Source organism: Neofelis nebulosa, chromosome 12 (assembly GCF_028018385.1).
Source record: "Neofelis nebulosa isolate mNeoNeb1 chromosome 12, mNeoNeb1.pri, whole genome shotgun sequence".
In the NCBI taxonomy this organism is placed as follows: Eukaryota; Metazoa; Chordata; class Mammalia; order Carnivora; family Felidae; genus Neofelis; species Neofelis nebulosa.
Window position 1 is genome coordinate 61,513,849 of NC_080793.1, and position 27,892 is coordinate 61,541,740.

Sequence of the window (27,892 nt, forward strand, 5' to 3'; positions counted from 1 at the left end):
GAATTCATCACCACTAAACCAGCTCTATAAGAGATCATAAGGGGGATTCTGTGAGTGAAATGTTGCAAGAACCACAAAGTACCAGAGACATCACTACAAGCATGAAACCTAAAGACATCAAAATGACTCTAAACCCATATCTTCCTATAATAACAATGAATGTAAATGGACTAAATGCTCCAACCAAAAGACATAGGGTATCAGAATGGATAAAAAAAAAAAAACCCATTTATTTGCTGTCTACAAGAGACTCATTTTAGACCTGAGGACACCTTCAGATAGAAAGTGAGGGGATGGAGAACTATCTATCATTCTACTGGAAGTCAAAAAAAGCTGGAGTAGCCATACTTAGACAAACTAGGCTTTAAATTAAAGGCTGTAACAAGAGATGAAGAAGGTCATTATATAATAATCACAGGGTCTATCCATCAGGAAGAGGTAACAATTATAAATGTCTATGCACAGAATGCAGGAGCCCCCAAATATATAAAACAATTAATCACAAACATAAGCTACCTTATTGATAAGAATGTGGTAATTGCATGGCACTCTAATACTCCACTTAAAACAAGGGATAGATCATCTAGACAGAGAATCAATAAAGAAACAAGGGCCCTGAATGATACATTGGATCAGATGGACGTGACAGATGTATTTAGAACTCTGCATCCCAAAGCAACAGAATATACTTTCGTCTTGAGTGCGCATAGAATATTCTTCAAGATAGATCACATACTGGGTCATAAAACAGCCCTTAATAGGTATAGAAGATTTGAGATTATACCATGCACACTTTCAGATCACAATGCTATGAAACTTAAAATCAACCACAGGAAAAAGTCTGGAAAACCTCCAAAAGCATGGAGGTTAAAGAACACCCTACTAAAGAATGAATGGGTCAACCAGGCAATTAGAGAATAAGTTTTAAAATATAGGGAAACAAATGAAAATGAAAATACAACAATCCAAATGTTTTGGGTTGCTGCGAAGGCAGTCCTGAGAGGAAAATACATTGCAATCCAGGCCTATCTCAAGAAAGAGGAAAAATCTCAAATATAAAATCTAACAGCACACCTAAAGGAAATAGAAGCAGAATAGAAAAGATACCCCAACCCAACAGAAGAAGAGAATTAATACAGATCAGAGCAGAAATAAACAATATAAAATCTAAAAAAAACAGTAAAGCAGATCAATGAAACCGATAACAAAATTGATAAACCTCTAGCCAGGCTTCTCAAAAAGAAAACGGAGAGAATCCAAATAGGTAAAATCATGAATGAAAATGGAATTATTACAACCAATCCCTCAGAAATACAAGCAATTATCAGGGAATACTACCAAAAATTATATGCCAACAAACTGGACAACCTGGAAGAAATGGACAAATTCCTAAGCACCCACCCACTTCCAAAACTCAAACAGGAAGAAATACAAAATTTTAACAGACCCATAACCAGTGAAGAAATTGAATCAGTTATCAAAAATCTCCCACCAAATAAGAGTCCAGGACCAGATGGCTTCCCTGGTGAATTCTACAAGACATATAAAGCAGAGATAATACCTATCCTTCTCAAGCTGTTCCAAAAAATAGAAAGAGAAGGAAAGCTTCCAGACTCATTCTATAAAGCCAGCATTACTTTGATTCCCAAACCAGACAGAGACCCAGTAAAAAAAGAGAACTACATTCCAATATCCCTCATGAATATGGATGTAAAAATTCTCAACAAGATACTAGCAAATCTAATTCAATAGCATATAAAAAGAATTATTCACCATGATCAAGTGGGATTCATTCCTGGGCTGGAGGGCTGGTTCAATATTCACAAATCAATCAATGTGATACATCACATTAATCAAAGAAAAGATAAGAACCATATGATTCTGTCAATCGATGCAAAAAAGCATTTGACAAAATATAGCATCCTTTTTTAATAAAAACCCTCGAGAAAGTCGGGATAGAAGGAACATACTTAAACATCATAAAAGCCATTTATGAAAATCCCACAGATAATATCATCCTCAATGGGGAAAAACTGAGAGCCTTTTCCCTGAGATCAGGAACACGACAGGGATGTGCACTCTCACCGCTGTTGTTTAACATAGTGTTGGAAGTTCTAGCATCAGCAATCAGACAACAAAAGGAAATCAAAGGCATCAAAATTGGCAAAGATGAAGTCAAGCTTCCACTTTTTGCAGATGACATGATACTATAAATGGAAAATACGATAGACTCCACCAAAAGTCTGCTAGAACTAATACAGGAATTCAGCAAAGTCACAGGATACAAAATTAATGTACAGAAATCAGCTGCATTCTTATCCACTAATAATGAAGCAACAGAAACACCAATAAAGAAATTGATCCCATTCACAATGGCACAAAGAATCATAAAATGCCTAGGGATAAACTAACCAAATATGTAAAAGATCTGTATGCTGAAAACTATAGAAAGTTTATGAAGGAAATTGAAGAAGATACAAAGAAATGGAAAAACATTCCATGCTCATGGATCAGAAGAATAAACATTGTTAAAATGTCAATACTACCCCAAACAATGTACACATTCAATTCAATCCCAATCAAAATTGCACCATCATTCTTCTTGAAGCTAGAACAAGCAATCCTAAAATTTGTATGGAACCACAAAAGACCCCGAATAGCCAAAGTAATTTTGAAGAAGAAATCCAAAGCAGGAGGCATCACAATCCCAGACTTTAGCCTCTACTACAAAGCTGTCATCATCAAGGCAGGATGGTATTGGCACAAAACAGACACAGACACATAGACCAATTGAATAGAATAGAAACTCCAGACTTGGACCCACAAAAGTATGGCCAACTAATCTTTGACAAAGCAGGAAAGAATATACAATGGAAAAAAGACAGTCTCTTTAACAAATGGTGCTGGGAGAACTGGACTGCAATATGCAGAAGGTTGAAACTAGACCGCTTTCTCACACCACTCACAAAAATAAACTCAAAATGGATAAAGGACCTGAATGTGAGACATGAAACCATCAAGACCCTAGAGGAGAAAGCAGGAAAAAACCTCTCTGACCTCAGCTGCAGCAATTTCTTACTTGACACATCTCCAAAGGAAAGGGAATTAAAAGCAAAAATAAACTATTGGGACCTCATGAAGATAAAAAGCTTCTGCACTGTAAACAATAAACAAAACTAAAAGGTAACTGACAGAATGGGAAAAGATATTTGCAAATGACATATCGGATAAAGGGCTAGTATCCAAAATCTATAAAGAACTCACTAAACTCCACACCCAAAAAACAAATAATCCAGTGAAGAAATGGACAGAATAGACACTTTTGTATAATAGACATGAATAGACACTTTTCTAAAGAAGACATCCAGATGGCCAATAGGCACATGAAAAGATGCTCAACGTCACTCCTCATCAGGGGAATACAAATCAAAACTACACTGAGATACCACCTCACACTGGTCAGAGTGGCTAAAATAACAAATCAGGAAACTATAGATGCTGGCGAGGATGTGGAGAACTGGGAACCCTCTCACACTGTTAATGGGAATGCAAACTGGTGCAGCCGCTCTGGAAAACAGTGTGGAGGTTCCTCAAAAAATTAAAAATAGATCTATCCCTGCAATAGTACTTCTAGGAATTTACCCAAGGGATCCAGGAATACTGATGCATAAGAGCACTTTTACCCCAATGTTTATAGCAGCACTTTCAACAATAGTCAAATTACGGAAAGAGCCTAAATGTCCATCATCTGATGAACGGATAAAGATAATGTGGTTTATATATACAATGGAATACTACTTGGCAATGAGAAAGAATGATATCTGGCCATTTGTAGCAACATGGATGGAACTAGAGGGTGTTATGCTAAGTGAAATAAGTCAGGCAGTGAAAGACGGATACCATATGTTTTCACTCATATGTGGATCCTGAGAAACTTAACAAAAGACCAGGGGGGAGGAGAAAGGGAAAAAAAGTTACAGAGAGGTAAGGAGGCAAACCATAAGAGACTGTTAAATACTGAGAACAAATTGAGCGTTGATGGCGGTGGGGAAAGGGGAAAGTAGGTAATGGGCATTGAGGAGTGCACCTGTTTGGATGAGCACTGGGTGTTGTATGGAAACCAATTTGATAATAAATTACGTATATAAAAATGGGCAGAAGGCATGAACAGACTTTTCTCCAAAGAAGACATACGATGGCCAACAGATACATGAAAAGATGTTCAACATAACTCATCATCAGGGAAATGAAAACCAAAACCACAATGAGATATCATGTCACACCTGTCAGAATGGCTATAATCAAAAACTCAAGAAATAGCAATTGTTGTTCAGGGTATGGAGAAAAAGGGAGTCTCATTTGCTGTTGGTGAGAATGCAAATTAGTACAGACACTGTGGAAAACAATATGGAGTTTCTTCAAAGAGTTAAAAGTAGAACTAACTTACCATCCAGTAGTCTCTCTACCCTCTCTTTGTGGGTAAATACCCCCAAATACAAAAATACTAATTCAGTGTAATGCATGCACTTCTATGTTTATTGCACCATTGTTTACAATAGTCAAATTATGGAAGCAACTGAAGTGTCCATCGACAGATGAATGGGTAGAGAAACGGCATAAATACATATTGGAATATTAGTTAGCCATAAAAATGAATGAAATCTTGCCATTTGCAACAACATGGATGGAGATAGAGAGTATAATGTTAAGCAAAATAAGTTGATCAGATAAAGACAAATAATATGAGATATGTCAAGTGTCAGACAGAAAAAAAAAATGAACAAAGAGGGAAAAAAAGAAAGAAACAAACAAGAAACAGACTCTTAGCTATAGAGAACAAACTGATGGCTCCCCGAGGGGAGCTGGGTGGGGGAATGGGTAAAATGTCAAGGGGATTAAAGAGTATACTTAACATGATTAGCACTGAATAATGTATAAAATTGTTGAATCACTATATTTTACATACAAAACTAACACTGTTAACTATACCGAAATTAAAATAAAAACTTAATTTTAAAAAAAGAGCAGTTAAAAGAGCATATACTTGAGAACTGGAAAAGTGAGCTGTTTTTTTTTTTTTTTCTTACTTCAGACAGTTCCACTGTGTGTGACTTTAGGCAAAGCTCCCAATCAGTATTGACTCATCTGTGTAGAGGCAAGAATAGTCAGCTCTTGGATTCTTCTTCCATGTTTGTCCTCAGAAAATGTACTTCCTGCTTTCCAATTTAGTCATATCCCTTTTAATATTCAAGAGGCTGGCTCCAAGCCACCATTATTTTTCTCCTATTCTGAGGTTGCTCAGCTCAAGTTAGTACTAGGAAACCTACAGAATGCTCATATAGCCTATGAATCAGTCATTTTCTTAGCTCATATGTGGTCATTTGCTTAGAAATTTCAGACTGTTTTGCAGAAAGTTCCCTAGGATTGCTGACCTTGTTCCCTACCATTATTGCACACCACTGCCATCACAACTCAGAAAACTTGGGAAACGTGAAAAAAGGGTAACTTCTTTGTGGTTCCACAGTCACCAGAGGGGCCTAGAAGTCAAAAGCAAGACTGTATTCACAATGGCAAACCCACAGAGATTGGCTCCTCAAGGGGCAGGGAAAGATAGTCTTCTCTCTGGGTCTTGCTAGTTTACACAAATAAAAGCAGCCTGAGGCCTAGTGCTACTGCTTCCTGTTAACAAACTTCTTCATAACATACACACACACACACACATACACACACACACACACACACACACACACACACCTTACAATGTATTGGGTCAGAAGGAACTTCAGTATCAGACACAAATCCTCTAAAAGTAAATGCCTCAGAAAATGGAAGAATCCCCTCCTTCCTTTGCCTATAGCTCACTTTGATTTTTGAAAGCTTTTTGATGTATAACTAACATACATTAAACAGTACTAATTAAAATGTACAATTTGATGTTTTGATTTATGTACACACCTGAGGAGCCATCACCACAATTAAGATAGAGACCATATCTGTTGTCCTCTAAAGTTTTCTCCAGCACTTTTAATCCCTCCATCTTTCCCCTTTCTCATGCACCCCTTTTCTATTGCAGATATGTACAGGATGTGAACATCCTTTGGGAATGGGACCTAGAAAGCCTATTTTTAACTGGCTCCCCAAATGATCCCCTACATACCAAGGTTTGAAAACCACTGCCTTGAGGAAAGAACTTTATATCTTCTTGGAAACATTCTCAACTGGGGCTTCTATCCATAAAAGCACATCTTTTTTTTTTTTTTTCTTCTCTCCTTAAATTAAAAAAAACCCCTTCTTTCCTATATTTTTGTGATATATGTATATGTTCAGCCATTCTCCTCACTCTCTTATTTTTAGGAATTCCAAGTCAAGGTAACCATATCATCATAATCATACATACATAGCACCATGACATATAGTTCTAAGAAAGGAAGGGGGATAATACAAATCTCTGAACTTTGCAATGTTCTGAGAAGTTTTCTAAAAAGGCTCACATTTTATCATACAGAAATTTTCAATGATTTCTACATGCAAAGTTTTAAAAAATGTACAATATACACTTTCAAGAGATGGGATTCACCTTACAGTTGTAGATAATTAATTTTAAAAGTTATTTTTGGGAAAAGTATTCATCATCATTTTGTAAGTCAAGTTTTAAACAATTTGAACTTTATTAGACATATATAGACATCTAGTTCAAATGAGGCTTCTCCTCAATGAGAATATAGAGAAAGCATCAAATGTGATCACCAAAAATATTAAATAATTTATATTAATAATGTTAACATTGTTGACATTTTCTTTAATACTAATTTTCAAAATGTTTCTAAAAGGAATCAGATAAAAATATAGTATTTGGAAAGTCGGTTGAATGTGCTTATTATTTATTGTTATAATAAAAACAAGCTAAACTTCCACCTCTATAATTAATGCTTTAAGCCCTTATTTATTTATACTTTTGATTATTACAACCTGGGTAAAATTTAGAAAACATTTTTAAAAACTTAAATTTCAGGTAGAAGCATTATTATTTTACTCTTGAGCAAAGGAAAGCACTGTGAATCATTGTGATCAAATGGAAAAAAAATCCTATGGTAAATTATGCTTTCTTTTATTGTTGGTATAAAAAATCTCAGCTCTTAAGAGTAACCTAGGAGGCACTGCAAGTGATTTCCTGTGAAAAGAAATAAAACCAAATGATCAATGTGGAGACTAGAATGTAACCCAGATCAGAATCAAGCAGGAATTCTCATATCCTAGTTTTTATGGCCAGGCTGCCAAAAGATGTTAAAACTAAATAGGGTGAGAAGTGAGGATGTAACTTAAGACTTTTGGCTTGGTGTTCTCCCTCCCCAGGAAATGATGCAACCTCTCAAAGATGTTTGGTTCGCTGTTTGATTATACATCCAAAATCCTTCTCTGAATTGTAAAGACTCAGTAAATCTCTACAATGGAGTAAAGCACTCTCTAAGATATTTCTGTGAATTCTAGAGGGGCCAAACTGATCCTTGATCACAATGGCAAGATCCTTGATCACAGTGTTTCAACATTTCTCCTCTGGCTGATTTCGAGTAACAATAAAATATATCAATAGAACTTTACTTTTAAAAGCTAGTACGTTAAAATATCTTGTTGGGAAATTCATTTATTAATTCAACAAAAGTGTTTTGAATGCCCACTATGTCTACCTACAAAAATATTTAAATCTCCTACTTCTAATATCCACTAGACTAGTTTATCAACATTGCTCTAAAAAAGGAAAAATCTTTATTACCTCTCATTCCAAAAGTGCCTCTTCCATGAAAGCCTTCCTTGATCATTTCAGCTAGAAACCATGCCTTTTCTCAATATCATATGGTCATATATCAATCTTGTGTTTTATTTAGTTTTATATCTTATCTTTCAATTTAGTCCATGAGCTAAATTGAATCTATCTATCTATCTATCCATTCATCCACCATACATTCACTTATTTGTTCAACAGGAAAGGTACTGAAACAGCATTTTGTGAAATGTAAACATAAATAAGACATAGGTACCATCATCAATTTGATTTTAGTTTATTTTTAAAAGGTTTTTAAGTTTATTAATTTTGAAAGAGAGAAAGTGCACATGCATGTGTGAGGGCAAGGAGGGGCGGAGAGAGAGGGGGAAAGAGGATCCCAAGCAGGCTCCATGTTCAGCATCAAGCCCCATGTGGCGTTTGATCTCACAACTATGAGATTATGACCTGAACTGAAATCAAGAGTCAGATGCTTAACCAACTCAACCACCCAGGCACCCCCAATTTGATTTTAATGACACAGGTCTTATATATATTACATATACATTATATTATATAATTATATATATATATATATATATATATATATATATATATATACACACACACACACACACACACACATTGGATTTAAAACATTCTAAATTGAGCTGAAGATGTTTCCCAGGAGTTTTTGCCCCTGCTGCTATATATACCTCAGAAATTCAACATGATGTCATGGACAAAGTAGGAACTAAATAAATATGTGTTAAATAAACATTTGTTAAAAGAAATTTTTAGATTTCAATATTAGGCCCATTAAATTTCCCTTTTTGCTCATGCATTTCATAAAGCTACCCACTGTAATACTTTATTACATCTGCATTTTCAGATTCTGATGGCTCATAACTAATATAAGGAGACAGAAATCTTAATAAAAATCTGAGGGAACAATTTGTATAGAGATAAAAGCATTGAGCTTTGAATCAGGGAATCAGTGCTGGACTTTGGTTCCTCCATTTCCTAGTTAAGTGAATCTTAACCTCTGACTTTGGGTCTCAGTTTCCTTATTTGTACAACAAGGATAGTTAATAACCACCTGACAACGTTGATGTGAGGGACAAATGAAAGAATGCAGTTGAAAGCACTTAGAAAAATGCAAAGCATTTTAGTATTTTATTTTATTTTAAATATTTATTTATGTTTGAGAGAAAAAGAGAGTATGTTCATGCATGCATTAGTGGTGGATAGTAAGAGAGAGAGTGAGACAGAGAATCCCAAGCAGGCTCCTCACTGTCAGTGCTGAGCCTGATGCAGAGCTTGAACTCATAAACAGGGAGATTATGACCTGAGCAGAAATCAAGAGTCAATCACTGAACCAACTGAGTCACCCAGGCACCCCCAAAACTGCAAACCATTTAAAAAATAATACTGTGATCTCACAGGCCATGTAAGGTGGGTGAAGGGTAGCATGTAGTCAAGGACAATAGACAATAAGAATTTGCTTTACTGCTATGACTTCCCAGCCCTACTTGCCACTGAAACCATATCAATTTTAAAAACTTAAATTTTGTCATTGATTTTTAGCCTCTCTGCACACAACCTGAAAAGAGACTTTATAGAAGTAAAGGCTTAATGGAATCCAGCATTCCAGGATCCTAACAATAGTTGCAAAATCTTCAGAAATCTTTATAATAAAGGTAATAGGCAAATATACCCTTGCTACTCACATATTAATAGAAGCTCTTAATTACAGTATTTTTTCATGTGCAAAGCAGTGTTAAGCACTTTATAGACATTATCTTAGTACAGTGTATGCATAGAAACCTCAAATTTCAGTCACAAGATGCCACATGATTTGGAGTGCACTACAGTATAGAATCGGTTCTGCATCTGAAGACCTGGATTCAGATCTAGTCTTTATCTCTTAAACTAAGTGACTTCTGATACTTGGTTTCTCATTATTAGGAAAAAAAAGGGGGGGGGGACTGTTGTTAGTCTCTGCACATAAAGTTATTGTCAAGATTGAACTTAATTGAGTGAATGGAATGAAATTGAATTGAATTGAACTGAATTAGTTTCATTTTTTTAAATGTTTTTATTTATTTTTGAGAGATACAGACAGACAGACAGAACGTGAGCTGGGGAGTGGCAGAGAGAGAGGGAGACACAGAATCAAAAGCAGGTTCCGGGCTCTGAGCTGTCAGCCCAGAGCTTGATATGGGACTCAAACTTGTGAACCATGAGATCATAACCTGGGCTGAAGTTGGATGCTCAACTAAGTCACCCAAGTGTCCCTGAATTAGTTTCATTTTTAACTGAATTGAATTCAATATGCAGAGTGTCTGACTCAATATTAGGTAGTTTTTTCTTCCCATCTCATCTCTTCCACCTACTAGCAAATTACTTTGGGCAAACTACCTAACACCTCCAGACTTCAATTTCCTTATCTGTAAAATGGAGATAATAATACTTTCATTACTGGGGTGCCTGGGTTGAGCAACTGACTCTTGGTTTTGGCTCAGGTCATGATCCCAGGGTCATAGAATCGAGCCTTACATTGGGCTCTGAGCTGAGCATGGAACCTGCTCGAGAGTCTCTCTCTCTCTTTCCCTCTGTCCCTCTCTCTGCTCATGTTCTCTTTCTCTAAAATAAAGAACAAAATTTAAAAATAATAAATAACTCTTTCATTACTATTCTATTGTATTAAATTAGTATATATCTGGAAAATACTGCAGCTATTTTAATTCATATTATCACCTCATTCTCTTTCTTTTCTATTATTTTATTCTTTATACTAACCACAGTAAATGACCAGGGTGTGCTTCCAGAAAGGAAATTCTGGAATCAATTAAAATTCTAAGAAAACTGTGCATTTTATCACCAAGAGAAGTTACCTCTCTTGGGTTATGTCAGCAGCAGCACCAGAGCCATCTAACTTGACAGTATGATGCCATGTGGATTAGTGTTAGCAATCCTTAGGATGCAGTGGGCTGCAGAACACTTGGGGCACATCTCCACTTCTGATGATCCACTGGAAAGCAAAGAACAGCATTCCCAGATGTTCACCCATGCAATACCTACCAGGACTAAAAAGATTACAAGAGGGATCAATAAAAGTTCATTCCTCATGATGCTAATAAAGAGCAAGGGAGTTAGAGAGGCATCCTGTTGAAGTGAATAAGTGTTATGGGAAGAATTGAAATAATTAAATCATTTTTTTTCTCACAGGTCTGAAGGTCTGGACTCACTGACATGTACTTGAACAACTTTTCCTCCTTAGCTGTGTATATACATTAGACGTTTCTAAGTTAAAAAGATTCAAGACACAATGAAGTGCCATTTCTTAAAGAAAAGCCAAGCTATTTATTCTTCATCTAATCAATACCAGTATCCAGATAAATATACTGCTTAATAACCTATATACAACTTTTTGAACTTGACAAACATAAACATTAGTACTAGGCTATAAAGAGTGGTTAATTTTCTAAGAAAAAAAATTACTTAAACATTATTTTGAATGACATGTTTAGTATTTGGTTCCAGTTGAATGAGATACTGCAAGGAGTCAATGTCAGTAGAATGAAGCAATGTGGAGGGTATCCTAGCTGCCACATTCTACATATATGTATGCATGTAATCATAAGTTGCAGAATCAGTGGGAAATTGTTGTCATAATTTTTAGTATGCCCCAATTTTTAATGCATTTAACACTCACTACTTTTCAGGTTTTAATTACATAAACCATCTGTTAATATTAATACAGCCACATGAATAATGTATGTAACAGCACTGTTTAACTGCAAAACATTTTACCAATGTCAGTTATTATACCTCTTAGCCCTGCCCTAGGACAATGGAATCAATAATATTTACATATTATTCAGCAGCCCACCCATTAGGTTGTTTTTAAGGCTCAACTTAAAGTATTTTTTCCTCCTAAATTTAACTTATTTACCTCCACCCAATTAGAAACAATGTTTTTTTTCCTACATTCTCACTAAATTCATCACTGCCTCTGTTATAACATTTGCCACAGTCTACATGCATTAGATTTATTTATGTATATGTTTAGCCTCCAGATAAGATTCACAAAGACTAAACGGTAGTTCCTATCCTGCTCATCTTTGTGTAAGCTATCCCTCTACTTCTGTCTACCAGGAGTTTGCACCTAGCTGGAATGTAATGATTTTTTTTTAATGATTAAAAAAATGTTGCTGGCTGTGTCAGTTATATTTTAACTATGCTGCTATTTATTTTCTGATCCTTAAAGTAAGATAATTATGTAACCCACTCTCACCCCTTCTAAAAACATATGGTTATCTACTGGGGACACATGAAACCAGATTTATTTTGTGCCTTTCTCTCAGCTACATGGGACATTCCCTCCTGCAGTTCTTGGGGTGATACTTTCTCTCCATGCTATCTGTGGTAAGTGGCAAGCAGTGCTTTTCCCTAGTGAGAAGGAAGTCAATAGGCTGTATTTTACTGTGACAGCTGGGCCATTTGACTTGAGTCTTATTACACTTGATGGCTACCTTTAGGGAATGTCTTTTTCAATTGTTTATTTTCCAAGCCTCTTGTCAGTTCAAACTACAGAAAACAAAAGGGGAACCCACATTTTACTATCTGCTCCCACAATATGCAATCCACTTTATTAAACTTGGGTCCAAGAAGATATTTTAGTCTAATGAAATCCACAGATATTACTGAGTACCAGTAACTTTATGAAAATGATATAAAAATTAATAAACTCTAACAGTCCACTTATGGATATTTATATCCAGGAGATACATTTATACATATTAGAAATTATCTGAATTACTTAAAAATAAAGTGTGGGAAAAAAAGCCAAAAAAAAAAACACAACAATTTGGATATGGTTTTAATAATGGGCACTCATTTAAGGAAGGCAATTTGGCTGTACTTGTCAAGCCATTTACTGAGTTTTTCAATGAAGAAACTATTGACATTTCAACAAAGCATACTTTATTCCATAGGGCTGTTGTAAGCATTACAGGGATTTAGTATCCCTGGACTTTGGACATTGTCATTGTGACAACCAGAAGTGCCTCCTTATATTTCCAAATGCCCTCTAGGGTAGCACCCTTAGTGGTGAACAAACTGCATCAGTTAAAATAGGCTAGGTTTTACTACAGTAACAACCTCATACTTCAGGGACTTAATACAACAAAAGTTTATTTCTCTTTTATCCTACATATCCAAAGCAAGCCAAGAGGAGCATTCTGCTCATTAAAATGACCAGCGACCAAAGCTGATGAGGCTCCATTGCAATATGTACATGTGCAATTACTATGGCAGTGATCATGCTAGGGTATGTTGCAGAGAAGAGAGAGTGGAGCAGGGGCATTGAAGCTGCAGATATCAGAATGAGTAAGCAAAGTACAGTTCTTGAAGGTGATGGGCACACTTTGAGATGCAAAACTTAAATACCTACATTCTGTGGACCTAGTTTTGCTCCACGAACAAAAGAAGGTAAAGTTAAATAAAGAAACCCACCAAGAAGCCACATATGCAGGAAGCACACTGTCTCTGTGGCAGTGTAGGAGAAAAAAGACTCTGAAAGTAAAAAAGAAAACCCTCAAACCTGTCTATTCCATTCACTGGGGAGAAAATAAGGCTACATGAACTCACATAAGACTCCCTCAGCCTAGAGGATAATCTCAACTGGCCTGCAATTCAGTTCTGGCTTTGTCCTGATGTAATCTGCTGCTAATATAGGTGGGAAAACCTACTCTTCCAAAGATGCTTAATAAACAAGGGAACCAAAACAGGATGTTCAAAGATATACCAAATAAAAAAGGGGAAAAAATGGAAGAAGCAAGAAAAACAAATGGTAAATTCATAATGACATCCAGCAATATATATTGTCATGAAGTATATAAAAATCATGCCCAAATATTTCTCCCTGAATTTCAAAAATTTAAAAACTGGTCAATTCTATGAAGCAAGATCTCTCAATACAAATAAAACAACTTACAGACAAGATAACTAGACAGCAGGTAAAGACAAATATATATCTATATCTATATCTATATCTATATCTATATCTATATCTATATCTATATGAGTTCTCAGAACTCAAATGAAGCAGTGGGAGAAGAAAACAAAAGCATCCAATTTATAGCAACAAAAGTAGAGGAGTATAAGAGATAACTGGCATTGCTTGCTATAAACACATTAAGGAGCAAAGCTAAAATAAATAAGAAAACAATGAAAATAATTCGTAAGAAAATGAAAGAAGATACAACAGGGCATATAATTTGAATCCTGGAAGAAAAAAAGAAAAAGAAATAGAAAAAAAATATTAAAGAGCAGACCCTTACTGGCAACAGGAGAAGAGGAAGAAGGACTGTAATGGTTACTCTGCTGAGCCCACACCAGACTTCCAGGGCCCAGGTGAGGGGTTGCATGCAGTGGGTTACATTGCCCTATTGTTCTCCACATGCTAATATGATTCTCTGGCCAGTGCCCAACCCACGGTCTATGGAAGTAATGTAGATTCCCACAAACATACTCATCAACAAAGGAGAACACATTGCTAGCTGCAGGAAAATATGTGGAGCTTTAATTGTCACAAAAAGGCAGCATCCATGAGCTGACATGGTCTAAACAGGCCCATTTCTCATTGGAATTGTAAATGGACAATAGCACAAAGCAGCCACTGCTCATTCTGGAGAGGTGGAAAACAGAGAAGCATGTGAAAGTATGAAAATCCAGCAGAATACGGGTAGGGATGTTACTCCTCATCTTCAGGTATCTCCAATCCTCTGCTGTGGAAGTTTAAAGCCCAGGCCCTTTTCTTTTCTGGAAATGGAGGCTCACAACAAAGACATCTCCAGAAATTTAGGGGGGTTGGAGGTTATACAAACTTGTGTTTTAAATTCAGCAATGAATAAGCCAGCAGAGCCATGCATTAGAAACCAACCTTCAAAAGATGATTAAATAGTTATAAATGATCAGATAACCAAAATTGTATATCTACAGATGCATGTGGGGGAAAAATATAAAAAATAAAGAGACATATGGCATTCCTTGAGGCCAAAATGAAAAAAGGTCAGTCCTTAAAAAGGACCAATAGAAAAGGAACCATAGGTAGATGCTGATTTTCTCGGAAAAAGAAAAATCAGAGTGATGGGGCTTGTCGTCACATTTAAAAATACATCAATCTAGCTGAAGTCTGAAGCAAATATAGGGACATCCAAGGACATGCCGATACCCAATCTTCTTGTCTTTAATGTTCCATTTCTAAAACTTCCTGTGAGGAATATTCTTCTTTAGAAAGTTCCAAAAGAACTTATATTTAAGTAAAATAGAAGAGCACATGAGAGGAAAAAAGGAAGGGAAATAATATAGTTCATACAGAACAACAATATACAGATAACTACCATTCCAGGGAAATTCCCTGGAAGTGAATGCATAATCTGTCAAGATTTCAGAAGAAAAGGCAGACCCATAACTTAAGAAACAATCAGTGTATCTGATTTGTTGACTCAAGCTAAGGATTCCAAATTTGGTAAACACTGAAGTCTTAGAGTTCAATATATCCTAGTGTAAAGCAAATGGCTAGGAGATCTTTACCAAGGAACACCTTTTTTCCTTTTCTTAGAGTTATAAATGTATAAGAATGTATTTTGCGTACTAATCTATAATGTCATAAAGGATCATTCAACACCCAAGTTATAATGAAAACCTAGGGCTTTGTTATGAAAATTTTATTCATTCATATGAGGTGTTTAAATTATATACCTTTCTAGATAAAACTAAGCATACCTCCCTTTGAGCTACTTTATTTTTTTTATTTTTATTTATTTTTTTATTTTTTAATATATGAAATTTACTGTCAAATTGGTTTCCATACAACACCCAGTGCTCATCCCAAAAGGTGCCCTCCACCTTTGAGCTACTTTAACCATAAAGATTACATTATGACTAACAGAACTCTTTAACTTTCTATTATATAAGAAACAAATGATTAGTTTTTCTCTTAATTAACAGTTTACATAATTAGTCAGATACCTTGGTAAACTTAACTTTTTGTTTGTTTGTTGTATAGTGCATTATTTTTAAAAAAATATTAAATGAATTATCTTTTTGTCTTCAATGATGGATGAATGAATGGAAGTAATGTTAGTTGGCTGCATTTGGTGACAAAACAATAAAATAATTGTGCCTTAAAAGATATAATTCAGATAGACATTCTTGAAACAAAGATAAGAGAATGTGTATGTGTGTGTACATATTATGTAATAATATGTATATTATTGCTTATGCCTGGAAAACTTAACTAGAAGAGTCAACAAAGATGTTGACTGGAAGATGTTGTTGGACTTTGACAATTTAGAAAGGAAAGGGAAGGGAGGAGAAAAGAAAATCAAAATCATTTGGGCATTTAGGCAAAAAGACCTAGTCATCTATATCAGAGAATAAATTGGCCTGGCCTTATAATTTTCCACAGCAATATTCAATGTTAGAAAAATGTAGAGTGGCACAAAACCTTTAAGAAAAGAAAGTGCTATGCCAAGTGGTTACACTTTGCTACCTTCAGGTTCTTCAGAGTATAGAGTCTGGGGCAAAGGTTTAATCAAGCACACATAATAGTTTCCTGCCGCTGCTATAACAAATTGTCGAAAACTTGGTAGCTTAAAAGATCGGATATTTATTTTCTCACAATGGTGGAGGCCAGAGTCTGAAATTGGTATCACTGAACTGAAATCAATATGTTCACAGGGTCATGCTACTTCTGGAAGCTCTGGGGCCGGGTGGGGCTGGGGAATTTGTTCCATGCCTCTTCCAGTTTCTGGCAACTACCCACATTCATTGACTTGTAGCCACATCACTTCTTGGTCATACTGCCTTCCATTCTGTGTGTACCCTTTTTCTCTGGATGGTATTTATAAGGACCCACATGATTGTATTTACGGCTTCCCAGATAATCCAGTATAATCACTCCATTTCAAGATCCTTAATTAATCACATCTGCAAAAACTATTTCTAGGTTCCACACAGGTTACAAAAAATTAAAGGAATTGTAAGCGACTATTCTTCTCAATTTAATGCAAATAAACTTGAAAATGGGGATGAAATATATAATATTCCAGAAATGTATAATTTGCCAAAACCATTTCCAGAAGAAAATTTAGATTTATTTCCAAAATACAAATAAAGAAAGGTATCAAATAACCTCCTTTTTCACATCCCCTCCCTCTCCCACCAAAATAATAAAGTGCCTGGACTAGACAATTTCATAGGGAAATTCTAACAAAACCTTTAAAAAGCAGATGATTCCAGTGATATTTTAACTATTCTAAAGTACAGAAAAAGAAGGAAAGCTTGCAAATTTTGTTTACAAAGTGAGTATAAAAGTGTCACCCAAAGTCAACAAAAACTGCAAAAATACAAAACAATCACATATCAAAAGCTCACCACAAGGCACTGATAATTCAATATTAGAATATGTGGACATCAATAGCCTTCTTCTATTGAGACAACAACCAGTTAGAAGACACAACAGAAGGAAAAATTCCTTATTTTCAATAACAACACAAAAGATAAAGTGTCTGAGAGGAAATGTGTGAGATCATTATACAAAAAGACTTTAAAATGTTACAGAGGAACACAAAATAAGATATGAGCAAAGAAGAAAATTGTTCCATGTCCTTGGATAGGATGACTCAACACCATAAAAATGTCAATTCTCCCTAAATTAACCTAAAATTTTCACACAAGTCTAATAAAAATGTCAGCATCATTTTGCCAGAATAATCAAGCTAAGTCAAAAGTTCATGTGGAAAAATAAACATGTAAAAATATCCAAGAAAGGTCTGGAACAGAAGAATAATAAGGGGGAACCAGTCTCCAAGCATTAATACATTAGAAAGCTTCAGTAAGTAATATACTATTATATTGGCACATGAATACATAGAAAAATCATGGATCAGAACATGAAATCCAGGAATAGACATACATCTATATATGCCATTTTAGAAAAGGTGGCATATTCTAACAGATGAAGAAAGATGGATTACTTAATAAATAGTATTGAGAAAAATGAATTGGAGAAAAGAAAAGGAAGAAAAATCTGACTCCATTTCTAACACCTAATTGTAGGAGAAATGCCAGTTGTATTAAAATTTTAAGTGTTTTTTTTTAAAAGATCAAAATACCAGGGGAAAGCATAGAAAGTAGAAGGCCTTTCTTTAAAATTTTTTTTTTTTTAATTTTTTTTTTCAACGTTTTTTATTTATTTTTGGGACAGAGAGAGACAGAGCATGAACGGGGGAGGGGCAGAGAGAGAGGGAGACACAGAATCGGAAACAGGCTCCAGGCTCCGAGCCATCAGCCCAGAGCCTGACGCGGGGCTCAAACTCACGGACCGCGAGATCGTGACCTGGCTGAAGTCGGACGCTTAACCGACTGCGCCACCCAGGCGCCCCGAAAGTAGAAGGCCTTTCTAATTATGACACAAAACTCAGAAGCTATAAAAAGGAAGATTGTTAAATTCAATTAAATGTTTTAAAAATATTAATGATAAAAAGTACAAGTGAAATTAAAAGGCAAATACCAAATTGGGAGGGAAAAATACTAACTTATATCACCGACATAGTTAATCTGTCTAATGTATAAGGAGTTCTTAGAAGTTAATGAGAATAAGGCAGTCCGATGAAAATAATGGGCAAAAATATGGACAATTCTCAGAAAAGGAAGTGTGGATTGCACTTAAACATATATTAAGGAGCTAATAACAAGAAAAAGAAAATTAAACCACTTTTACCTATCACACTGGCAGAGATCAAAGTTATATAATTCACAGTTTGTGAGAATTAGAATAGAGAAACAGATCTCATACTTGTTGGTAAGAGTGTAAATTCGTACATCTTCTGTGAAGGGCAATTTGGTAATATCCATCAAGTTTATAAATACTTTATCCTTTTGAAATATATTCTAAGATATACTCATATGTTTGTGATATGATATATATGCAAGTTATTTACTGTGACACTATTTGTAGTACCAAAAGAGTAGAAGCAGCCTGTCTATTAATGTCCATCAATATGAGACCTATCAAATTCTGTACAGTACAGGTATACAGGGGAATACTACAGAGCCACAAATGCATAAAGAAGCTCTTTACATATTAACTGATATGGAATGACCCCCAAAGTCACTGGAGGAAGAATATACACATACATATACTGACATCTCTGAAAAGATACACAAGAAGCTCAGTTAAGGAAGGGAAACTGAGTGGTTGGGGGACAGGAGTGTGAAGGACACTAAAAATGCCTTTTGCATTTGTAAAATTTATAAATAAATAAGAGAGACCATGAGGCTTTCTGAGTCAAATGTGCCAAAGTAAACACTATGGTGATGATAAATAGTATATATATATATATATATATATATATATATATATATACACACACACACACGCACATACATAATACATATATATACACATATACATGTATGTATATACATGTATATACATGTACATACGTGTATATGTATATGTATATACATGTGTATTGTGTGTGTGTATATATATATGCACACATATATATATATATAATAGAAAAAATAAAATAATCTTTCAGCCTTCTTTTCCTATTTCTTTCCCCCAAAATGCACACATCTTCCTCCAATTATAATTTTGCTTGACTTCATTAGCCTCTAGCTTTATCCTCAGACCCTACTATTTCATTTATCTCAAGATGTGTCTTAACATTTCTAATAATTTTCCAATGAAAGTTATATCTCAATCTCATTTTAACATCTCAATTTCAATATGTTCTATGAGTAATAACAAACTGAAATCATTTATTTGAGGCAATCATAAGAGAAGAAACACATCTTTTGGAAGGTGCTTTAAAAAAAAAAAAAACAGGGGCTCTTGGGTGGCTCAGTTGGTTAAGCATCTGACTTTTGGTTTTGGCTCAGGTCATGATCTCATGGTTTGTGAAATTGAGCGCTGCATCAGGCTCTGTGCTGACAGCTCTTGTGCTCTCTCTGTGTCTCCCCTGTGTACTCTCTTTGTCTCAATAAAGGAAAAACAAATACTAGTTAAAATAAAATCTTGCCTGTTTGGAAAATGTGTCAGGGGCATTTTAATAATATTTGTTTAGAGAATTAAAGATGTCCTCTCCTGGCATCTTTAACTGTAATAAGCACAATAAGGAAAGCTTTTAGACAAAATATGAATTAATAAAGTCACAAGTCATATAACCATAGTGTCCATGAAGATGCAGAGCCTATGTGTTGAGATATGGGAAAATATAAAATTCCTATTTCTATTATTTTATCTTATCTTCATAATGTAAAAAGTAATATATTAATACATAATTTATAAATAATAAAGTATGCATACATGCTATTGTGTGTTCAATCATTCTTATCCACAGAAGTGTGTAGTTAAAATGTTGTTAGTAACTGCTGGTAAATGGTGGAGTTTTTCCTCATAAATAAGGGGAAACCATGTGCACTATAGAATATTGTATCAGGCATAGTGAAAAGAAGGAGCTATAAATTATTAATTTCTAAGTCAAATGCTATTGAATTCATTTAGTATGACACTTAGAACAATGCTATCTAGAGAGAAATGTTTAGTAAATAATAACATTTACAAGTTAAGAACAAGTGTTAGATATTACCATTCCAAATCTCCTTATTTCAAACATGAGGTAACTACAGGCTAGAGAGAGTAAATAATATTCTCTATGTCATATGGCTAACTCATGGTGACAAAGCTCACTACAGAACCCAAATTTCCCAACTCTTTGTCTTTCTACTGGACAACACATGGAGATATGTGTGTGTGTGTGTGTGTGTGTGTGTGTGTGTGTGTGTGTGGAAATGGAGAGGATCTTTGAAATTAGCATCAGGCCAACCTGTGTTCTCATGATTTTATTTTCTCCTATTTATCCAAACCTTTATCTTTTTTAAAACCTTCCCAAAATCACATCCCATTTTGTAAAGTGAAATAATGAATTTCTTTTTTTATCATGTTAATTTTTAAGGCATTCTAAAGGAAAAAGGTCAAACCTGAAGTTAATCCTGTTTTCATCCACCTCCTCTAACAGAAACTACCTCTGAACTCTAAATGCCTTTTTCTTTTTTTTTTCTTTTTTTTTTTAAATTTTTTATTTATTTTTGGGACAGAGAGAGACAGAGCATGAACGGGGGAGGGGCAGAGAGAGAGGGAGACACAGAATCGGAAACAGGCTCCAGGCTCCGAGCCATCAGCCCAGAGCCTGACGCGGGGCTCGAACTCACGGACCGCGAGATCGTGACCTGGCTGAAGTCGGACGCTCAACCGACTGCGCCACCCAGGCGCCCCTCTAAATGCCTTTTTCTTACCAGTAATCCTCTGAGACCAACCCAGGAAAAAAAAAACAAAAAACAAAAAACAAACAAAAAAAAAACATATGCAACTCTACCCAAAGGAAATGAAAGGTGAAATGTGATGGGAGTGGATGATATAGCAGTTGACTTGCAAAGAAGCAATCAAAATTAAAAGTCCATTCTTAAGGGATGATAAAATTGTAAACCCGCAGGAATAGATCCTACATTAACTCTTCAAGTCTATTAGCCTGATTCTGAGTTGAATTATCTCCAGGGCCCTCAAAATAGAACAATATCGTGAGTATGACAACATTGAGATCATAACTTTAGGAAAAAAGCTAAAGAGAAAATGAAAAGTATTTATCCAGATAATTCAAACACATTTTTAACACCTTGATTATATTTGTGTAATCTCCTCACAATATTAATAAAGGAAATTTTCAACTTTGAATGTTTCCTGCTCTTGAGGTCCTAGGGAAGCTATATTTTAACATTTATCAAGGTCAAAATGACTTGTCAAAACCTCAAAGAATGGGCTCTATTTCTGTCCTAAGCACACATGGTCTGCTTTAAATAAAATAATAATAATAATAATAATAATAATAATAATAGTAATAATAATAAATAAATAAAATAAAATAAAAAATAAAATAAAATGAGTATTCTGAACATAAGAATAAAGAAATTTCCCTGGTTCCCATAAGTTTAAAGTCATGCAACTTGCCAATATCTTAAAAACATTAAAAAAAAAAAAAAAAAAAAAGCTGTGACTTTCTGGAATGTTCTTCATCATGATGATTTGTAACTCTTTCTGTAAAAACATATATAATCTTGTACCAAATGTTCCTTTCCCAGAACACTCTCTTCTTTGTGAAAATTGTGTATATCAGGCAGCTGTTCCCTCTTGAGCTCGAATAAAACTCTTTTCCTTTCTCTTCAAAATTTAAGAAAAAGATTTATTCATTTTGCATCGATAATATGTACAGGTGACATTTAAGAAATTTGACTGTATTGACACAGACATTGGTTTCAAATATGGCTATGTCATTTCACCAGTTTTGTCATGTATTGGGAAACTGATATGTCATTGGATTGGAAAGATTAAATGGCATGATGCAGATGATCGCTTAGCAAAGTGTCTAGCATACAGTTAAGCACATACAAAACTTAATTCTTTTCTTGAGACAGGTGAGATGGCATGCTCAAGATCTCACATTTTTTGCTAGGCAAAAAAAAAAAAAAATTAGAAATCCAGATTCCTCCTCTAAGGAAAGTAAGAGTTGAGACATTTAGGGGTTTACTAAGTCATAATTCTTAAAATGATTGGGGGAGGGTGTAGCGGGGAATGGCCTCTGGCAATGCCAAGTTTGTTGCCTCAGAAATCCGCAAACACGGGCAGCCACCATCTTTTTTCCGTTCGAGGCAGGCCAGAACTACATTTCCCAGCGACCCTCAGGCTGCTTCCGGTGCAGTGAGCCGGCGCTCTGCTTCCGGCCGTATCTTTCACGTCAGTTCGGTCCGAAGACTCCCGCAGTTGAGACCGAGTTCTTGAATATGGGTTCTTTCTTGTCCCAACCTCTGGAGCCCATCAAAGTCGCTGCGCCTCCTGAAGTCACCAACTCCGCCGAGCCCCTGCCCCTCGCTGCACCTGGAGCGCCGACCTCTCCAGCGGAAGCGCCTCTACTTAATAACTGCTGGAGCTGTCGCGTGCTCTCCGGGTCGGGGCTGATAGGGGCGGGCGGGTACGTGTACTGGGTGGCGCGGAAGCCCATGAAGCTGGGATACGCCCCGAGTCCAGGGACTATTACGCAGATGGTCATCGGCATCAGTGAGAGTCGGGGGATCTCAGGGCCTTTGGGCAGGGGGATAGGGAGAAGTGGACCGCAGTCACGCGGGCGGGTTGCGGGGCTGGTCACGTGGCCGAGGCACACCAAACTAGGAGCAGGGGCGGGGAGAGGAAGTTCTTGGGACGGTTTTTCTTTTCTTTTTTTCTTTTTTTAAATGACAGTATTTCTTGAGAACTCTTGTTAGCTTCAATCGTTAATCCTAACGATAACTATTAGAGATAGGTATGATTATAGTAATCCCTTTTTACCGCTGAACAAACTAAGCCATAGAGAGTAAGATGTTAAAGGTCAGATAATTAGGATATGACACAGGTGGTTTTTGATCCAAGTTTATCTGTCACCAGATCCATGCTTTGTTCTCCAGATTCTAGAGAAAGCCTTCGTGAGATAAAAACTAGGGCTTTGAAGTAACGTCTTAGGTTCAGTGCAAACCCACATTCTCAGTGTACTGTGGGTGGATGGCTGGCCCACAGTCCTTAGCTGTAGCAATAATGACTGTTATAAGTGATGTTAAGATGTCTTAGAGTAAAATGCAGTGATTTTTTTTTCCTTTTTTTTTTTTGCTCTTTAAACCAGTTGAATGGGTAGGATTTTAGGTTTTCAGATCTCTTAGCTTTCTAATTAGATTCCCCAAATCGGTTCTCCTTAAATCCCTTTCTTGCTTGGGGAGGTAACAGATTTTTTTTTTTTCTCTCTCTCTCTCTAAATTTTCTTTTCCTTTTCTGAATTTCACTCTTTTATAAAAAAAAAAATGTAATGATGATGTGTCTTCTAGGAGTGTTGTGAGGATTAAATAAGATGGCATATATAGAAAGCACCTAGTAAACTAAAGTGTAACATACATATGAGGTACTGTTGTTTTTTTTCCTTAGGCATAGCTTGTTGGGGTGTAATCATCCTGGCAGACCCCAAAGGGAAAGCCTTCCGTGCTGATTGAAAGTACCGCCAGTGAAGTTGGCATCTTTGTCCGTGTCCCCATGACACCAGAACAAGCATCGGACCTCCAGATGTTCTGGACAGACAAGTGGATATTGACAGACTTCAGTCCTGCAGATACGACAAGACTGAAAAGACAAATGTAGGTTGTTATTCTTTGGCGATGAATATTTGTGGCCTTCTTCTCAGACTCCACAGGGACCATTAAATCCCTCAGAGAAGAGAACAAGTTCTGTGTCTTATCTAGAGGAAGAAGATATAATAAAAATGAAGACGAGATGATAAACCAAATTGGAAAACGAACCAAGTTATTATTTTAAAAAGTTCTCTTTACTTCTCCTATAATGGCATCAACACTTATTAGCAACTTAACACTGGGTTTGTATCATACAATGTGCAGGAGTATGTAAAACTTTACATGTGTACTGCTTATGATTTCTAAGGTGTTGTCAAATCAATTACCTTATGAGAGTTTCAAAGCTACTGCTGTAAGGTGCTTATTTCACTGGTGGTAAGTGAAACTTGAAAGTAGTTCTAGTGATTTGCCCATGGTCATTCAGCAAGTCAGTGATATAGCTAGGACTTGTTCTTGTTTAGTTCTAGTTCTTGTCTTTTAGAACTAGGATGATTTTGTGATGAAACAAAAATGAGCATACAATAAAAGACAAGTACCAAAATATTTGAGAGAAATTCACAACATTGTCATTAAGAACAAAAATCAGATTTTGTCCACAACCACTGGAATTATTCCTGTGATGAAATTGAGATGCTTTTGAGATAATGACTTAAAATTTGATAGTTCATTTCTGAGAGAAGTCTATGCTTCCCTTCTCTATAAAGTTATACATAGCTTTTTGTTCAGAGCAGAAACATAGTCAAGTTTAGTTGCTAATCACAGTGTGTTAGTTTTGAAAGATAATGTTGAGCAAGTACTTTCAAGGCTTTTACTATCATGTATGTAGAAGTGCCTAAGCTTAATGCTGGATGTCTGTATTCCCAACATTTTCTTAGGTTAAACCAAAACTACATAAATCTAACTTGTTGGTCTTGGCTTGACCTGGATAAACAGAGTAAAATTTATATATGTAATGTAGGGGAACCTGGGCCGATTAAGCGTCCTTCTTCAGCTCAGGTCATGATCTCACAGTTTGTGAGTTCGAGCCCCACATCAGGCTCTGTGCTGACAGCTCAGAGCCTGGAGCCTGCTTCGGATTCTGTGTCTCCCTGTCTCTCTGCCCCTCCCCCGCTCACGCTGTATCTCTCTCTCCTTCAAAAATTAGTAAACATTTAAAAAAAAATTTTTATATATGTAATGTAATTTTAACATTTTTCTCAGAATTTGTACTAATGTGTAAGCAAATAAGAATTTTTTTTCCAAATGAACTTGCCCTCTCACTAGAATATTGCCAAGGTATATTTGGTTCTTCCCAACTTGGGTCTGTTTAACTAGGTTTGAGCAAAATAATGCTCTACTATGTCTATGGGCAGTTAACTAGGAATAACACCTCTCCCCCCCCAAAAAAATAGATTAGTTAAATTTAAAATGAATAGTTTTTTTTCTTTTCTTCTTTTGTTTAACTTTGGAAGTGTATTCCAAAAGTTGTTTTGAGTGGCGCCTGGGTGGCTCAGTCGGTTAAGCATCCAATTCTCCGTTTTGGTTCGGGTCAAGATCTCACAGTTGGTGGGTTTAGGCCCTGTGTCTGGCTCTGCACTAGCAGCATGGAGCCTACATGGAATTCTCTCCCCACCCCTCGCCTGCTCATGCTGTCTCTGTCTCTCTAAATAAATAAATAAATAAATAAATAAATAAACTTCAAAAACTTGCTTTGATTTCTGCCAGTGCAGTCAGAAATCCAGTTTCTTTTAGAGATGAGTCTGATCTTCAGAAAGAAAAGAGCACTTTAGTCTTACAATGCAAGGAGTACATATAGTGCCCCTATTATCATCCCTTTTGTTGGGGATGAAGTAGAGTGAGGATAAACAGACGCAAGAATAAGTGGATTATTACTCAGTAATGTAAGAACCCATATTTATGGGTTTTGGAATCTCTTTATTGCATGGAAATACGAGTTTGTAAAGGCTCATAATTACTTTTGGCAGAAGAGAAAAAGTATAAATAAAGGCAATTTAAAATTAACTTAGAGTCTTCTTGAAACACAAACCAAAATGTGAACATACATGTAATCGCTGATAATGTTCATAATGTCCAGGGTATCTATTTACCTTTACATAGTGTAAACTTTGGTTGCTCAAGATAATCAAGAAATTATTACACCATCTCTTGTTCTGTGTATTGTATTGACTAGTCTGTAATCCTTTGACCAGCTAACAGTATATCAACATATGAAAGCACCCTAATGTAGATTGATCTTCAGGATCTTGATATATTTTGGGAAGGAGAGGTGAGGGGTCTCTCTTTCTAGGCCGATTGCTATTGCTGGCAACACTGGAGTGTTCAAGTACAGATCTATCTAAAAAGCTACGGAGTTTCACCTGGCTGAGACTAGTTGCTGAGACCATGGTTTCTGGGGGGCCCTAGAGGTTAAGCATCTTGGGCATGATTTGTACTTCACCTCTACTGTCAGCATTTGCTCCTTGCTTCTTCTTATTACTGGTTTCTTAGCCTGACTGTGTCTGAATTAGGGGCCTCTTGAATGAAGCCAGTTGATTTGACAACATAAAGTAAATTGCTCCTAAATTAAATTTAAATACATGTTCAGGGCAAGCATATGTTCAAGTACTCCCTCTCCACCCCAAACCAGGCTTGGCCTCAACTGATTTATTGCCAGGACTGCATTGATCAAACTAATACTTCTCAAATCTTGGTCTAGGATAGTAAGCAATTTTGAGTTGAAAAGCCACTTTTTTTTTTTTTCTTTCAATGACAGATAAATCCTTGCCTTGACCCAATGATTATATAGGTGTTAGGGGCACAGAGTCAGAGGGGAAAGACTTATAATTACACATCATTCAGAAGTACCCCAAGAGCATGGGGAGAAAATCTGTCACTCTTCTAAATTCATGTCTCTTGGCCTTTGAGATATTCAGCAACTTGTCATTCAAATGTAGAAGGAACATAGAGAAATAGCCCAAAGGGCAAATGTTAAATGTAGTAACGCTGCTAAAAGTCACTGCTCAGTCATGGGACTGAACTTGCATTTGCTTCAGGAATGTGGTAGACAAGATTCTTAAGATGGTCCAGATCCCTGGTGTACACACACTTTCTTCCAGTTATTCAAAGACCATTCTAGGTGCTTCTGTGAAGGAAATTTGTAGATGTAATTAAGGTCCCAGATCAGTTGATCTTAAGATCGGGAGATTATCCAGATGGGCTGATCACATGAGCCCATTAAATCTTGTTCTAGAGGTCAGAGGCAGGAGAAGTTGGAGATTAGAAGGAAGTGGAGGATTCAGTATAAGTCCCTGCAGTACTAGAAGAAAGCAAACATTCCTATGAACTACCTCTGGGGGCCATGTGGCTAGGAACTGCCAGCTGCCAGGAGCTGCTGAGAGTAATAGCTAAGCAGGAATCTGGGACCTCAGTTCTACAACTACAAAGAAATGAATGCTTCCAACAACCTGTAGGCTTAGAAGAGGGCCTTATGAGAAACAAGAACTGCAGCCCCAGCCAACACCTTGGTTTCAGCCTCATGAGACCCTAAGCAGAGTATCTAGTCATGCTGTGAGACCATGAAATAAATTTGTGCCATTTTAAGTCTCCAGGTTCCTGGCAATTTGTTACACAATAGAAAACTAATACAACGAATCAGGAATATTTTATGGTGTCACAGTCATGGTAGATAGCATGCCAGACCAATTATGCACCCCTTTTCTGGATACTCAGGAATTAGCAAGAAAAAGCCATCTGAATAGCATTTGTCTTTACAGTTACTGTCTTCATTTGTTTTTACTGGCAGTTACTGGCAGTTTACTGGCTTTTCTGGACAGTTTTTATTTTCTATTTTCTAGTAAAATTGTTCCACTGCTG

The 27,892-nt window shown here is 36.1% G+C and overlaps 1 protein-coding gene across 1 annotated transcript; it reads left to right on the plus strand.

The window, feature by feature from the left end:
- Nucleotides 1–22,608: 22,608 nt before the first annotated feature.
- Nucleotides 22,609–24,336, plus strand: DMAC1 (distal membrane arm assembly component 1). The gene is made up of 2 exons (XM_058695394.1): nucleotides 22,609–22,949; nucleotides 23,841–24,336. Exons 1-2 carry the CDS (start codon nucleotides 22,676–22,678, stop codon nucleotides 23,903–23,905), a joined length of 339 nt encoding a protein of 112 aa, XP_058551377.1. The 5' UTR covers nucleotides 22,609–22,675; the 3' UTR covers nucleotides 23,906–24,336.
- Nucleotides 24,337–27,892: the final 3,556 nt, after the last annotated feature.